Source organism: Myotis lucifugus, unplaced genomic scaffold, assembly GCF_000147115.1.
Source record: "Myotis lucifugus unplaced genomic scaffold, Myoluc2.0 scaffold_1055, whole genome shotgun sequence".
NCBI lineage: Eukaryota > Metazoa > Chordata > Mammalia > Chiroptera > Vespertilionidae > Myotis > Myotis lucifugus.
The window spans coordinates 9,982-25,178 of NW_005872103.1; the positions used below are offsets into that span (position 1 = coordinate 9,982).

Sequence of the window (15,197 nt, forward strand, 5' to 3'; positions counted from 1 at the left end):
GCGACATCCCCAGGCAGCACTGAGCTCACTCCTGAGTGACCTTGACTCCAGGTCGGAGCTGTGTGGTCCAGAGGCCTGAGTTCCCACCACCTGCCCTGTGCTCCTCCCCATGGTCCTGTCACCGTCCCGTGTCACAGATGAGGGAACGGGGTCCTGAGAACTCAGTGTGGGGGGTGCCAGTGTCCTGAGGCAGCGAGGGGGGAGGTGAGAGGAGGAACAGACCTGGAGGTGCAGGAGCTGAGGGTGATGGGGACTCACTGTCCCCTTCCTGTGCCACCTGCACTGTAGTTTCATAAGCTGCACCCACTGCTCCTGAAGGGAAAGGACACTTGGTGACTCTGGGATTTTTAAAAAACTGGAGTCTCCCTGCTTGTACTGGGACATGGTGTCAGGGGCCTATAGGGGCATGAAGACCCTGCCTCTGATGGACGCTACTCACTGAGCCTGCCTATGGCCGCCTGAGGCTGTATGTGAGGGACCTTGTTACTCACTTAGAAGCTTCCACAGCTTTAATGGGCCGCCTCCATGTTCTGGGTGAAGTGGAGCTCAGAGCACCAGCCTGATGCTCCTTCAGGGAGACAGTGGGCAGAGCGCCCCCTGCAGGAGGAGGGCGGGGCCCAGTCCCAGGGCCAGGCTTGGTTCTCAGGTCTCAGCATCAGGGAGGAGTCTGGAGCAGAGCAGCTCAGTGTTGGGGGTTCCCCTTCTCCCTGGGGTTCCCTTCTCCATCTCACATCCCTGTTGTGTCCTCCTTCCCGGATACTCATGACGCAGCCTCATCACACACTTCCATTGGCTGTCTGTTTCCAGGTTATAATATGTCCAGGGACCCACTGTGACTCAGAAGGTCCCGGGACACCAAGGATGCGGATCCTGAGCCCCCCCCTCACCCTCCTCCTGCTGCTCTCGGGGGCGCTGGTCCTGACCCCCAGCTGGGCCGGTGAGTGCGGGGTCGGAGGCGGCGGCGGTGCGGGGAGGAGCGAGGGGACCCGGCGGGGGCGCGGGGCCGAGAAGGCGCGTGTCCAGCCCCGGCCCTGCCCTCCGTCCGCCCCCCAGGTCCCCACTCCCTGAGGTATTTCCAAACCGCCATGAGCCGGCCCGGCCGCGGGGAGCCCCGCTTCCTCTCCGTCGGCTACGTGGACGACACGCAGTTCGTGCGGTTCGACAGCGACGCCCCGAATCCGAGGGAGGAGCCGCGGGCGCCGTGGATGCAGCAGCCGTGGTTGGAGCGGGAGGACCCGGGGTATTGGGACCGGAGCACGCAGATCAACAAGGAAGCCGCACAGGCTTCCCGACGGAGCCTGGAGATCCTGCGCGGCTACTACAACCAGAGCGAGGACGGTGAGCCGCGCGCCGGGCCCGTCACGACCCCCCTCCCCACGGAAGGGCTGGGGTCGCCCCGAGGGTCCGGGTCCGAGCGTCACCCGGAGGCGGCGGGACCCGCCCGGCCCCCACCCGGGAGGAGCCGCGGGGACTTTGACCCGATTTCACTTTCAGTTTTAGATCCAGTCCCCGCGGGGCGGGCGGGGCGGGGCTGACCGCGGGGCGGGGCTGACCGCGGGGCGGGGCTGACCGCGGGGCGGGGCTGACCGCGGGGCGGGGTCAGGGTCTCACACCATCCAGAGGATTGTTGGCTGTGAGATGGGACCAGACGGGCGCCTCCTCCGCGGGTACAGTCAATATGCCTACGATGGCGCCGACTACATCGCCCTGAACGAGGACCTGACCTCCTGGATCGCGGCCGACATGGCGGCTCAGATCACCAGGCGCAAGTGGGAGGCGGAGGGTGTGGCAGAGCTTGTGAGGAGCTACCTGGAAGGAACCTGCATGAAGTTTCTCCGCATTTACCTGGAAAAAGGGAAGGAGACCCTGCAGCGCGCAGGTACCAGGGGCCCTGGGGCCGCCCCCTCTCCCCGGGGCTGGGGCTCCTACAAGGAGATAGGACAGGGGGTCAGTGTCAGACACCCCTCCTTGGGTCAGGGAGGGAGCCCCCTGGATGTCCAGGTCAGATACCAGAGGGATCCCCCTCCTCTCAGCCACAGTTAGGGGTGCAGGCTCTCCTGGGGGGCAGGTAGACCCCCCTGAAATAGCCCATCAGCGGTTCCCATGGGCCCTACAGGGTCTCTGGGACTTTCGGGAACCTTCTCTCTCAGGCCTTGTGCGCTGCCCACACCCACTGTCTGAGGCCTCACCCCAGCTTTTCTGAGTCACATGGCCTCCACCCAGGTCAGGACCACAAATCCCTTTTCTTCCCTCAGAGACCTCCCTCCAGCCCTGGGCTGTGTCACTCGGAGTCTAGAACTTTCTAAAGACTAGGAGGGCTTTCCAGGTGCCTCTGTACAGGCTGGTGTGTGGCCTGTGTGCTCCCTCCCCCACCCCAGGTATCTGTCCACTCTCAGGATGGTCACATGGGCGCTGCTGGAGTGTCTCATGGCAGATGCAAAGTTTCTGCATTTTCTCTCCTCCCCTCAGACCCTCCAAAGGCACACGTGACCCACCACCCTGTCTCTGCCCTTGAGGTCACCCTGAGGTGCTGGGCGCTGGGCTTCTACCCTGCGGACATCCGCCTGACCTGGCAGCATGACGGGGAGGACCAGACCCAGGACATGGAGCTGGTGGAGACCAGGCCTGCGGGGGACGGCACCTTCCAGAAGTGGGCGGCTGTGGGGGTGCCCCCTGGAGAGGAGCAGAGATACACATGCCATGTGCAGCATGAGGGGCTGCCTGAGCCCCTGACCCTGAGATGGGGTGAGGTGGGGCCGTGGGCACAGAGCCTCTTCTCAGGGCAGCAGGGGCCCTGGGGGACCTCAGTGGGGTCGGGGTTGAGGCCTGGGGTCAGGGCCCTCACCCTCCCTTCCCTTCTTCTCCCAGAGCCGCCTTCTCACACCTTCATCTTCATCATCATGGGCATCGCTGGGGGCCTGGTTCTGCTGGGAGCTGTGGCTGGAGCTGTGATGTGGGGGAGGAGGCGCTCAGATGGGGAAAGGGTGGGGACTGAGTGTGCACTCTAGGCAGTGACAGTGCCCAGGGCTCTGATGTGTCTCTCTCGGCTTCTAAAGGTGAGACCCTGCCGTGGGGAGGGGTGGGCAGAGGGGAGGACTGGGTTGTGGGGAGTCTGTGGGACACTGTGAGCATGAAGTGGGCTGTGAGAATGTCACCAGTTACAGCCACTGACCTGAATCTGTTCATGATGCTTGTCCTCCACAGCATGAGGCAGCTGCCTTGTGGGGACTGAGTGATGGAAGATGTGTTCATACTCCCACTTCCTGACTCAAGAACCTCTGATGGGGCCTGGTCCCGCCCTGCTCATCACACTTTCCTGTCAGCAGAGGCGGGCCCTCACTATCGCTATCTTTACTTTCTCATATTCTGAGCTTCAAGCTGTTCCTTCCACACTGAAATGAGGTTGTGGAGGTGACTTTGTTCCTTTCTTGCCATGAAGGATTGGTGGGTAAATTCAAGAAGATTGTACATTTTGAGGGGAAATAAATATAAACACCAAGAACTTTCCAGAGCTCATGTGTTTTCTGTGCTGAGCTGTCCCAGGTGTGGACAGATGTTTTGAAGACCGAGTGTGGTCGGGGCCTGTGCCCATGTGGTGCTCAGTGCATCGTGGGCTTTGACGTGGTCACTCTTCGGCGGGGTCACCTCTCTGCTCCTCTGACCTTGTCCCTCAGTAGAACTTTGTTCCTCCAGGACCTGTGGTCACTGGAACTCAGACATCACTGAAGCCTTGAAATGTGTCCTAATGCAGCGCATCTCTAGGACCCTGGACAGCGACGGCTTCCTGGGCTTGGACTGCCCCTAGGCCAGTGATTGAGAACCTTTTGAGATCCTAGTGTCAGCATTTTGAAAAACCCTAACTTAACTCTGGAGCCGTGTCACATATAGAAATTTTTTGATATTTGCAACCATAGTAAAACAAAGACTTATATTTTTGATATTTATTTTATATATTTAAATGCCATTTAACAAAGAAAACGCAACCAAAAAACTGAGTTTCCTGTCACATCTGACACGCGTGTCATAGGTTCGCCATTACTGCCCTAGGCTCTAGCCTAGGCTGATGCCTGGATGGGGCGCAAGCACCCATCTTCTGGGTGTTTGTTGTTTCTTGGATTTTGTACATATTATGCCTGTTACTGTTTTCATGTGTGAGTTATGGTTTCACTATCTAGGTGCCCCCATCTGACACCACAGGGTACATGTTCCCCGTCATTGTCCCACAGGCCCAAGGCTCCCTGCACATAGGACCCCAAGGTGTGGAGAGATGGGTGTTCAGGCTCCTCCTGCTCCTGCCTCCTTCTAGGGCCCTGTTCTCCCCTGTCAGCCCCTCCCTGCTGCTCCTGAGGGGTCCTAGAACTCCTGGGTTCTTGAAATCACAGTTGAGATGAGAAATATGTGACATCATCAATCATGATCCTTATTCAGTAATCATTTCATCAATACCATTTATCATATAAAATCCCCAACAATCAATGTGAAACGAATGCTGCCCTGGGAGATGTTCAAGTCAATTCCTAATCTAAGGAGGTTAATAAAGTTACTTGGAATTATTCAGGAAATACGTTTTCCTTTGAGCAGTGCAGCTGTTGAAAGAAGTCTCTCTCTCTCTCTCTCTCTCTCTCTCTCTCTCTCTTTCTCTCTCTCTCTCTCTCTCTCTCCTTGTTTGTAAGGAATATTGAAGATTGTATGTAAATTTAATCTCAGGGTGGATATGAGCAATACCCGCCTTCCAATGGCACATGTCTGAGGTTGGACTTGGGTAACATCACTCCTGAGTGAGTGGAGATGTTATTTTCTAGAGAAAGATAAACACATTGGAGAATGAAGGGTTGTTTTACCCATTTTCTGTATGTTTAGTCCATTCCTGTTTCTGTGAGACTCTGTCGTGTTACAGAGAAAATTAATGTAGGAGCTGGGTTGTCAGCGAGTTGCTTCTCACACCTGCATTTTTTTTTACACAGTTGACCCTCTAATTTGGCTGATGGGATGGATAAACCCTGTGAGACAGTGTGGAAGGTGCCAGGTATAGAGGTGCCCCTTGGGTTTCTATTTTGTCACTGAAATGTAGACACGGGGTTCTGCTCCCACTCGGAGTGTAACATGAGCTTTGCCATCTTGGGGTCCATCTCCGCGGCCATGGTCACTGTCCCCCTGGCCCGAGCTGGTGTCTCCACAGTGCGTGTCCCGCAGAGTCACCCCCTGGCCTGTGGCATGTTCTCCCCTGCAAGGCCTCCCTGTGAGTTCCCCTGAGACCAGAGGCCACACAGCACCCCAACGCTGGCGGGGCCGTTACCACTCCCACATGCTGCCCTCCATTTCTCTCTCTGTGTCCCCGCCTCAGGGGACGCTCACTTGATGCAGACGTGCCATGTCCTGCTTCCTGCCTCCTAGCTCTTTGTCCCTTGCTGCTGATTTTAAGGGTTGTGGAGTGCCTGGGACCCTGTGCTGTTGGGCGTGACTATTGATGATCTAACTTGTGGACGGCAGTTGCTGTGATATTCACAGTGACGCTGCTCAGTGCTCCTCCGCGGGAGGCCAGTGTGGCCCAGGGAGCCCGCAGGAGCTTCTAGAAGAGCTACAGGTGTAACTGACAGGGAGCACTGGGAGGCTCAGGGGCACAGCGCGCTGCTCTGATGCCTTCCATCCATTCCCAGTCATTCCTGCGCCGCCTACGGGTGGTGACCCTCTGAGAAATGGGTGTTTCAGGGCCTTGGAGGGTGTGCAAACATCAAGGGCCCTAACACCCAGATGGTCTAGCCCAGTGGTCGGCAAACTGCGGCTCAAGAGCCACATGCGGCTCTTTGGCCCCTTGAGTGTGGCTCTTCCACAAAATACCTTGTGTGGGCGCTCATGTACAGTACAATTGAAAATTCGTGGCCAATGCGCTTAGCTCCTCTTCCCCGTCCCCCCGACAGCACCCTCTCCTGGTGTCTTGTGGGTTTGCGCTGCAGAGTCAGTTTGACCATCCATGTGGGTCCCAGGGGGTGAGTGCCTGAGACTCAGTAAGCGCTCCCCTCCCACAGTTACCATGGTGACAGGGGTTAGAGAGCTTACACACATCCTATTCTGTCGGTTTATAACCACAATAGGAGAAACAGCCTTCAATATGTATATATTCAGGACACGTGTGACTATCTTCTTTAAATAAATGCCTAAAAAAGACATTTCTATGTCATAATGTAAGCACATTTATTATTTCTTTAAATATATTTTTATTGATTTCAGACAAGGGAGGGGGAGAGATAGAAACATCAATGATGAGAATCATTGAACAGCTGCCTCCTGCACGCCCCCTACTGGGGATGGTAGTGGCCCCCAGGGCATGTGCCCTGATGGGAAATCATACTTTGACCTCCTGGATCATAGGTCGATGCTCAACCAACTGAGCACACCAGCCCAGCGAATGTGAGCACATTGAATTGCTGAGACTTTTTGCAAAAGCTTCCTTTAGAAATTGTGTCCATTCAGTTCCTTCCGTCTTTACCACAGTGTGTTTCCCCTCCTTCTGGCCGATATTCCCATCATTTCCTTTCTTCTTTCCCAAACCGATGGATTTTAATTTTATTCCTATTTTTCTTATTCCACATTCTGATTCTTGTTCACATGTGTTTATTACAAATATACGTGTTTGACATTTGCATTTCTTCTTTTCCACATTGTTTCCTCATGTGCGTTACTTGTGGATTGGGTGGTGGATGCTTTTAGATATTGGACTTGAGAGAGAAGGAGAAGCAGCCCCCACGGGAACTGGTCTGACACACGAGGCCTCAGTGCTGTCGGGAGCTGGCCCGGAGCTCACAGCTGGGCTGGGTTCCTCTCCTGCTGGACACAAGTCACCTCTCAGAGCGTTCCCTCAGCCACGGCTGCCCTGAGGCCCTGACAAGGAAGACAGAGCAACACCCACTCCCTGCTTCTAAACACAGACACACACAGGGCCCCGCGCAGCTCCCAGAGGACCACACAGCTGCCTGCGCTGGCTCCTGGCAGCGAGGCTGCTTCTCCCCAGTGGCCCCTCCACCCTCACTGCAGGCGGCCTTGTCTCTAGATGGTCACTGAGCTGCCCACCCATAGAGCTGCCCCTCCTGACACCACCCATCTAGATGAAGCCAGTGTGACTTCTCTTACAGACCATGTCAGATTTCTGTCTGGGATGTGAGCGCACACTCAGCTGGGGTGTAGAAACCATAGTAGGTGTCTGGGGGCCTGGTGTCTTCAGGCACAAACTGTTCCCTGTCTCAAAGGAGACACGCCTATCCCTCCACCACCCTCCCAGACTGAAGGCACTAAATTTTCAGGGGTGAGCTCTTTTCTAGAACATCCCTGGAGCAATGTTTTAAGCTCAGTTTGGGAGGTGCAGGGAGTCCACCTCAGGGAGAGTGATTCTGCAAAGAAAAGAGGAGAGAAGGGCCAGGGCCATAGGGAGACCTCCTCTGGTTTATGCAGAACAACCTTTCTCTAAGTGCGGTCTGTGGAACCCCTGAAGTATCTAAAAGCCTTTCCCAGGATGTGGGGGAGGGGGAGTCAACACTATTTGCAGGAGATGAAGGACACCATTGCCTTTTCACTCTGCTGACATGGGCGCTGAGTCCAAGCTCAGCACGAATGGGCTGACATCTGACCTCCATAGTCGTTCCTCTTCCCCAGCACTGACCTGCAGAGAGAAGACAGACAGACAGACAGAGAACAAAACCAGTTTTGCTTTAAAATGACAGGGTTGAGCCCAGATGTCATGGCTCTGTCTTTAAGGGTCAACCTATGAACCATAAGGTCAGGGCATATGCCTGGGTTGCAGGCTGGATTCCCCAGTAGGAGTTGTGCAGGAGGCAGCTGATTAATGATTCTCTCATCATTGATGTTTTTTTCTCTCTCTCTCCCTCTCTGAAATCTATGTCTGAAATCAATAAAAACAAAAAAATAAGAAAAAACACAACATGGCTGAAGGATTTTAAATTATTATCTTTTCTAAAACCTCATCCTTCAATCGATATTTTAAAAATGGATTCTGGTAAAGATTGTGGTGAGGGTAAATGCAATACTCACATCGCACCACAATCACATAAAAATTACAGCTACACTCCAGAAAAACCAGCATTCAGAGCTGCCTGGAATCAAGCCAAACACAATCCTACAACAGAAACAGACTCAGAGACACAGAGAGCAGGCTGCTGGCTGCCGGAGGGCAGTGGGGAGGGACCGGGTAAAGGAGGTGAAGGAGGAGGAAATACAACATGGTCCTTACAGTGTGGTCATGGGGAGGAAAATTAGAGGGAATACAGTCAATGATATTGTAACAACTACATGTGATGTCGCATGGTACTAGATGGGGCAATCACTGTATAAGTTATATGAATGTCTAATCACAGAGTTGTACACCTGAAACTAATACAATCTTGTACATCAACTGTAATTTAAAAATAAAAGGTATTTTTTAAAAAGAAGATATAGGAGTGGCCAGTGTGGTTCATTCAGTGGTTGAGCATCAATTCATGCACCAAACGGTCACCAGTTTGATTCCAGGTCAGGGCATATGCCAGGGTTGCAGGCTTGAACCCCAGCAGGGTTTGTGCTGGAAGCAGCTGATCAATGTTGATGTTTCTCTCACTGATGTTTCTATCTCTGCCTCTCCCTCTCCCTCTTCTCTCTCTAAAAAATCAATTGGAACAATTGATATATATATAATTTGTTATACCGATGGATTAATTTATTAACTGTTCTTAATAAAAATGGAGAGCAAAAAAGTAAAATATGTCATATGATGACCCAGGAAGTTCACACAAAACACTTCTGTTACCTTCCAAAGTGTTGTTACTGGGGAAACCCCTGTTGGGCCCAGGCTGCCTGTCACTGTGTCCAATCACAAAGGCAGGGTTGGATCATATAAGCCTTTGGATCATTATAAGGTGTTTGTTGAGGAGGCCAGTCAACCAAGAAGACAGGGCGCTTACAAGCATCAAGTCCTGCATTCCAGCAGGTGCAGGGGGCAGGATTATAAGGGGGAAGGGGCTAAGGTGAGGCTGGGAATGGAATTAGGCGATGAGATGATGTTGCTGAAGGATGTTAATGGGATGATGTTTTCGGTCCTGGTGGGTCGGTCTGACCATGCTTATTGGTTTTGCTTGCTGGATTCACAGCTGAGTCACCTCCTCACTTGCTTCACACAGGCCTTGGAAAGGAAACTTAAGAAAAACTTAACACACATAAGTATATGTGTTCTAAGATTTAAAATAATATGATTATTTTTCAGATTAATTCAGGTGCTCTATCTATCAGATTTTAAGTCCCCCACTTTGATTAAGTAGATTAGTTGATACTAGTATCTACCAACTTTATACTATACTAAATTTTATTTTTTTAATTAAAAGACTGGAAAAGAATCAAACAAATTCTGTATTAGTTTACTTTAGATTCATTTATCGAATTAGATTTATTATTCAATATACCTATAATTTCTTTTTAAGATTTCTTTACACAAACCCTTCTATGACTTTCACAAACCTTATAACTTTAACTCACTTTCTTCATTTGTATCTCTATACCTATGCCTTCTATTTCCAACACTATAGAACTTCTTTTCCATTCCTTTCTTAGATATTCCTACTCCAATATTCTTTCTTCCTGTCATATATCTTTCTTTATATCCCTTCCGCAACTCTAATTCTTTTTTAACATGCACAGACCCTCTGCAACTTCTGCAACTTACACGAACCCTCTGTAACTTGCCTAGTCCATTTCAGTTTGATGATCTACTTTCTTTTTCTTTCAAAATGCATCTTTATGCCTTCTATTACCAAAACTATAATTTTTTCCAATTAGTTAATGGACTAATTCTATATATTATCAATAGGTGTTCCAACTCCTACTCAGCAAAATGTAAATGTCAGTTCTATACAGATTTCTTCATTGCCAGCTTCAGAGCAGGTAGCCTATTCATTTCTCCTTCACTTGGCCCATCATCCTTGCTCTGCTTCTGTCTCTCTAACTGCCTACCATATTCCCCCTCAAGGATCTTGGCTCTGAATTCTTTCAGGGAAAGGGGGCCTCGGGTCTCTTCTGAAACTACTTCCTGCTGAGGAGGGTCAAAGGTTTCTCTCAGAGCCAAGAGATCCTTTCTCTCTGTCAAAGGGATGATTTTGCCTGGGCACAGAAGGAGGTGCCTAGAGGTGGTATTTCCTAGGTCTGAGTAGGGTTAGTAACCTGGTGGACAGAAACTGTGTTATAAAATTTAGTATTATCAAGCAAATGTTAGAACAGCAAGAATTATGACAAATAGTCTGGTGGAAGGGAAAAACATTTCAATTCTTATACTTCCCTATTGAAATCACCCACGTTTTCATTAAAGAGATATTAAGACCAATTTATTTATTGTATTAAGTGTAGTTTCAATTTGGCCTAATCATTTGCATGAACACAACAAGAATAACAATTGATTACATAGGCTATTTTTTTTTTAAAGTGCTTTCCTGGAATCTCATGAGAAAGTTTACTCCCAGGTCAAAGAAGCCAAGCTACACAGTTGCCATTAGGCTTTGCCTGCAATACCTACAGAATCAGGGTTCATTCCTCAAGTTGAGGTCCCCATGGGTGTCTTGTGGTTCCTTTCATGCCATCTCTCAGGAAAGCAACCTTCGTTCCTTACCTGGAAAGACCATAATGAACCACATGACTAAGCAAGGTACCAGGCTATTTATCCAAGGGGCTTATAGACTTCAAAGTCAATCTTTATTCCTTAGAGCTTTCTGGTGACATCCAGAGTCCTGGCATATCTCTCTCAGACATGACATTCCAGTAAAGTTTTGGTTAATAAAACCACAATTGGAAATTGGCTTATGTCCTGTTATGAAGAAATCAGATTCTTATTGGACTTATGCAAACAAACACATTGCCATGAGAACAATAATACTCACTCATTAAGAGTTTCCAAATTCTGGAGAGATCAGGTACAGAGAAAAATATAAAGGCCTCAATATTGCTTATGAAAGTAAAATTTACAAAAATGCTTTAAGAAAAGAAACAAGGTCCCTTATGTCTGGAAAACAAGAAGGTTAAAAATCAGTAATATTTTTTTAATGACAAAAACTACAATTATTTTTAGTTCATTCAGTCCTATAATTAAATGCTTTTTCCCCTGATTTTTATTGCCAGTATTTCTAAAAGAAGTCAAAGTCCTTTCTATGGGTCTGTCAGAAGATGTCCTACAGTGCCCAGGACTTACAGTCAGAATGCGGTCCGTGGGCTGCCAGGTGGGGTTGCCTGTGCATTTCCCATGCATTTCTGCCAGAAGCCACCGCATACCAGCACTGTCATGAGTGTGCACCAAGGAACGCGGGAGGCTAATGCTACGCACCAATTGTTCGTGTTGAGGTCAAGGTGGCTTGAAGCAATTTCCTGACCTGATAGCCTCCAAGTAAATGTTTACTGAACCTTACTGATCTTTACTGACCTTAGAGAGTGTCTGTCTGCTATATGACTGCTGTGCTTTACTGAGGGCAAGATGTGTATCTAAAACTGAATAAAAAGTGGACTAGGCCAGATCTTGGTGTGCCTCTTCAAAACAGAGACTCCACCTGGCCCCACCCCTTAATAATTCACATTTTTGTGTAGCATTTTCATGTGTGCGTCGGCCTCTCCTGCAGATCCTGAACCTCTGTGCAGGTCGAGGCACATTTCGAGTTGTTCAACACCCACACAGAGAGCAGAAACAGAAGGTACCTTAAATATCCTGCTCCTGGCTCACAGTGCTCCCGACTTAGAGAACAGGCACGCACAGAACACTGATTCAACCGAGAGCCAAGTGACTAGAAGAGTCTGTAAGCACTTAAGGAAAGTCCCAAGTTAAATAACTTGGCAGCTGCTAGGGAGTTTCCACAGGTGCCTGCAAGAAGTTTTCCACAGGGGAAAAAAAGTTACCTAAGTCCAGGCAAACCACCCCGAGTCCTTTGGCTCTCCCTGAAGGGTCTTACCTTAGGGCTCAGAAGAGGGTGTCCCGTCTAGAGTCGCCAAAATATGTTACCAGGAAACCCCCGAGTGGGCTCGGCCTGCCTGTTGCTATGTCCAATAATGAAGGCAGGGTTGAATCATATTAGGCATTTATTGAGAAGGCCTGCCAACCAAGAAGGTGGGGGGCTTACAAGCATCAAATCCTGTCTTTAGTCAAGGTGCAGGGGGCAGGACTATAAAGGGAAGGGGCTGGGGTTAGGCTGGGAACAGAATGCAGCTATGGTCAGGCCTGGGAGAAAGCAGATGTCAGCTATTGTCAGGCAATGAGATGTTTTGAGTCCTGGTGGGTGGGTCTGACCATGCTTATCAGTTCTGCTTGCTGCATTCACAGCTGAGTCACCTCCTCAGTCACTTCCCACAGGCCTTGGAAATGAATGTGAGGTTCTCTCTTCAGGGAAAATCACTTTGCAATTGACAACTGACAGTCCTGTTGTCTTGATAAAATGTCGGTCCCCAAGAGAAAACCAGAATGTTGGAAGAGGTGTGTCCCATCACCTGAGCTAGACTGCTCCCCAGTGCTGACACGCTTTTCTAGGGGGCTCTGTGGGAACAGCAACACCTGTGAGCTTTGATGATGTGATTAAATGCATCAGCACAGGAAGGTCTCTAGGACTTAGAGACACAAGGCATCACTTTACATAATCTGCATGGGGACAAGAGCCACCCAGCAAGACAGCGCTGGGGACTGTGACAGAACAGAACAGAAAATATGCAGTAATGTTTCAGGTTCAACTTTGCAAAGCCCTTTTCAGAAACTTCCACTTGTGTGGTTGTAGTGACTGTCACAGGTTACCATCCACCCTTATCTGAAAAGGTGAGTAACAACACTGCTCCTGCCCATTTCTGTGAGGCCATTTATTTCTTAATCTGCTGCAGCCACAATAACAGACAAAACGCAGAAGCAAATATGAAAACCCAGCGTCTCCCAGGGAGATGAGCAAGGTGTAACATGGGAGCAGGTCCCATCTGATAGATCCTCCCTTCCCCCAACTGGTGGGTGGAGTATGACATAACCTGCAGCCCGGAAATACCTGAGTGACTAACCATTTACCTTATATGGACTATACATTAGACCACCAATCCACACCTGCCAAATACCCTAAGCCCTGTCCTATATGGACAATGCAGTAAGCCACCAATCAGTGTGCTCTGAGTACACTAAGCCCCCCACCCCTTCCCATTCCGCCCCTCAAAAGGCGTGCCCACCCCTGCATGTGCTGCTGTCCTCCCCTTGCAAGGCAGCCCAGCAGTTCCTTCTCCTCTAATAAAGCCTGTAGTCCTGCTTTTCGGCCTCTGTCTGATTTTTTATTTTTGGTGCCGAAGACCCGGGAGAGGTGAACAGGAGTGTGGACGATCCTCGAACCTAGGCCCGAGCTTCTGACTCCTACTCTGGCTGCTCGGTGGTACGGTTCTGAGTTGATTGGCCTCCTCCGGACACCTCTCAAACCCTGTCGTACCAGGACATGTGGGATCTCATCGTTTCCCTTCCACCGGTAGGCTTCAGGGACTTTCCCAACACACTCTCTCTTTTTTTCTCTCGCTCCCTGTGACCTGGAGGGGATTAGGGTCTACAGAGTTTCCCATCTACTCGGCTACATGTTTCGTACATTCTACGACAGCCCAGGTACCTGGCCAGGAATTCTCTTATACTCCACAGGAAAGGTCTCAGGGTGACAATCTTGGAACCTTTTCTCGTCTCTCTCACTACAGGTTGGCTGAGGGAAAAGGAGGCCGCTCCTTGTTCTTTCCCCAATTTCTGCTCTGCCTTCCCTCCGGTCGTGGGGACCTCTTGGTCCAAACCCCCTCGGGTGTGTTTCTCTCGACCTTTGGTCTTTCTGGCTACATCAAACCAAAGAAGCTCTACCTGGCCACAATGTAAATGGCCCAAAAATGGCACTTTCGATTCTAATATCCTCCGAGACCTGGATAATTTTTGCTACCAGAAAGGGAAACTTTCAAAATCCCTACTAACAGGTTTTATTTCCCCTCTGCTCCCACCCCTCGCTTTACTATTCATGTTCCACCCATCAAATCTCATCGAAAAGTCCTCTTTGCCCTCAAACTGATTCTCAGCTCCTTTCTCTGTCTTCTGACTCTTTCCACCAGCTGATCATTCATCTCCACCTCACCAGCCCCAGCCACCCCTTAAAACACTGTAGTAGAATCCACATCCCATGCTCTACCCTCTGAGACCTCTAACCACCTGCCTTCCCCTGTGCACTCTCCGCGGAATCTCCACCACCCCCGCCCCCCTCGTGACCACCAACAAAATTCACAGCTGGCTGGCCAGTTCCCTTTGCACAAGGTTGTGGCGGGGGAGGGTATTATCCAGGTAGCCATTCCCTTTTCATTCTCTGATCTTTCTCAAATTGAAAAACGCCTCGGCTCTTTCTCTTCAGATCCTCCTAACCAGCAGCCGCCCTCTCCCCAGTCCCTACCCAAATCCTGAGATGTCCAGCCTCACACAGATTGAGAGGCATCTCAGGTTTCTTTTTCCACTGACCTCACCACCTTTACTCCCCTGACATGTGAAGCAAACTTCCACAAACCCCTCAAGAAGACCTTGTTAACCTGACCTTTAAGGTCTTTAATAATAGAGACGAGGAAACCCATATCCAAAATCAAAGACGAGATCAGGGCCCCACAGACTTACACCACCAGGACAGAGCCTTGGGTAACGACTGTGGCGACAGGTAAGCTGATCTCCTTTTTAATTGACACTGCGGCCACTTATTCTGCCCTCTCTGAATTCGCTGGGACCCTTGTCCACTCCTCAGTCTCTATTATGGGGGTTGACAGATTAGTCTCATAGCCATTAGCCACCTCACCTCTACATTGCATCTTACTACTGCACAGGTTTACTCAACAGTCTGGCTATTATCAGAAACTGAGATCATTACCTCTAGGAAAAATGCGGCAACTTTAAAATCCAAGTGGCTAGAAGCCTGGGAACAGGCTGTGGGGCCTATTCTCTCCTCCCCCTGCATTTTCTCCAGCCTCGTATACCTATATATAATTTTCCAAAGTCTTTATTCACTTAAAGACTTTGGAGCATTGCTGGGTTAAACAATACTGAAATGTTGATGAATACTTTCTTGAAAGTAAGAGAAATACTTAATGGAAAGTCTGAGGCATGGTTATGCATTTTTGAAGGACATAGAAAGAAGGTTTGAAAGCTAATTTGAAAGTGTGAAATT

The 15,197-nt window shown here is 49.9% G+C and overlaps 1 protein-coding gene across 3 annotated transcripts in view; it reads left to right on the forward strand.

The window, feature by feature from the left end:
* The first annotated feature begins 832 nt into the window (after positions 1-832).
* LOC102435927 (HLA class I histocompatibility antigen, B-67 alpha chain-like) overlaps positions 833-15,197 on the forward strand; it is a 61,752-nt gene continuing 47,387 nt past the window's right edge. Inside the window, exons 1-6 of one of the 3 annotated variants that reach the window (XM_023747921.1) lie at positions 835-937; positions 1,054-1,338; positions 1,604-1,879; positions 2,470-2,745; positions 2,869-3,056; positions 3,205-3,506. In XM_023747921.1, the coding sequence (XP_023603689.1) occupies positions 862-937; positions 1,054-1,338; positions 1,604-1,879; positions 2,470-2,745; positions 2,869-3,008 (1,053 nt within the window). In that variant the 5' untranslated portion in view covers positions 835-861 and the 3' untranslated portion in view covers positions 3,009-3,056; positions 3,205-3,506. Of the gene's footprint in view, positions 938-1,053; positions 1,339-1,603; positions 1,880-2,469; positions 2,746-2,868; positions 3,057-3,204; positions 3,507-15,197 lie in introns of those variants that run through there. The other 2 variants (XM_023747922.1, XM_023747923.1) reach the window with 2 other exon arrangements.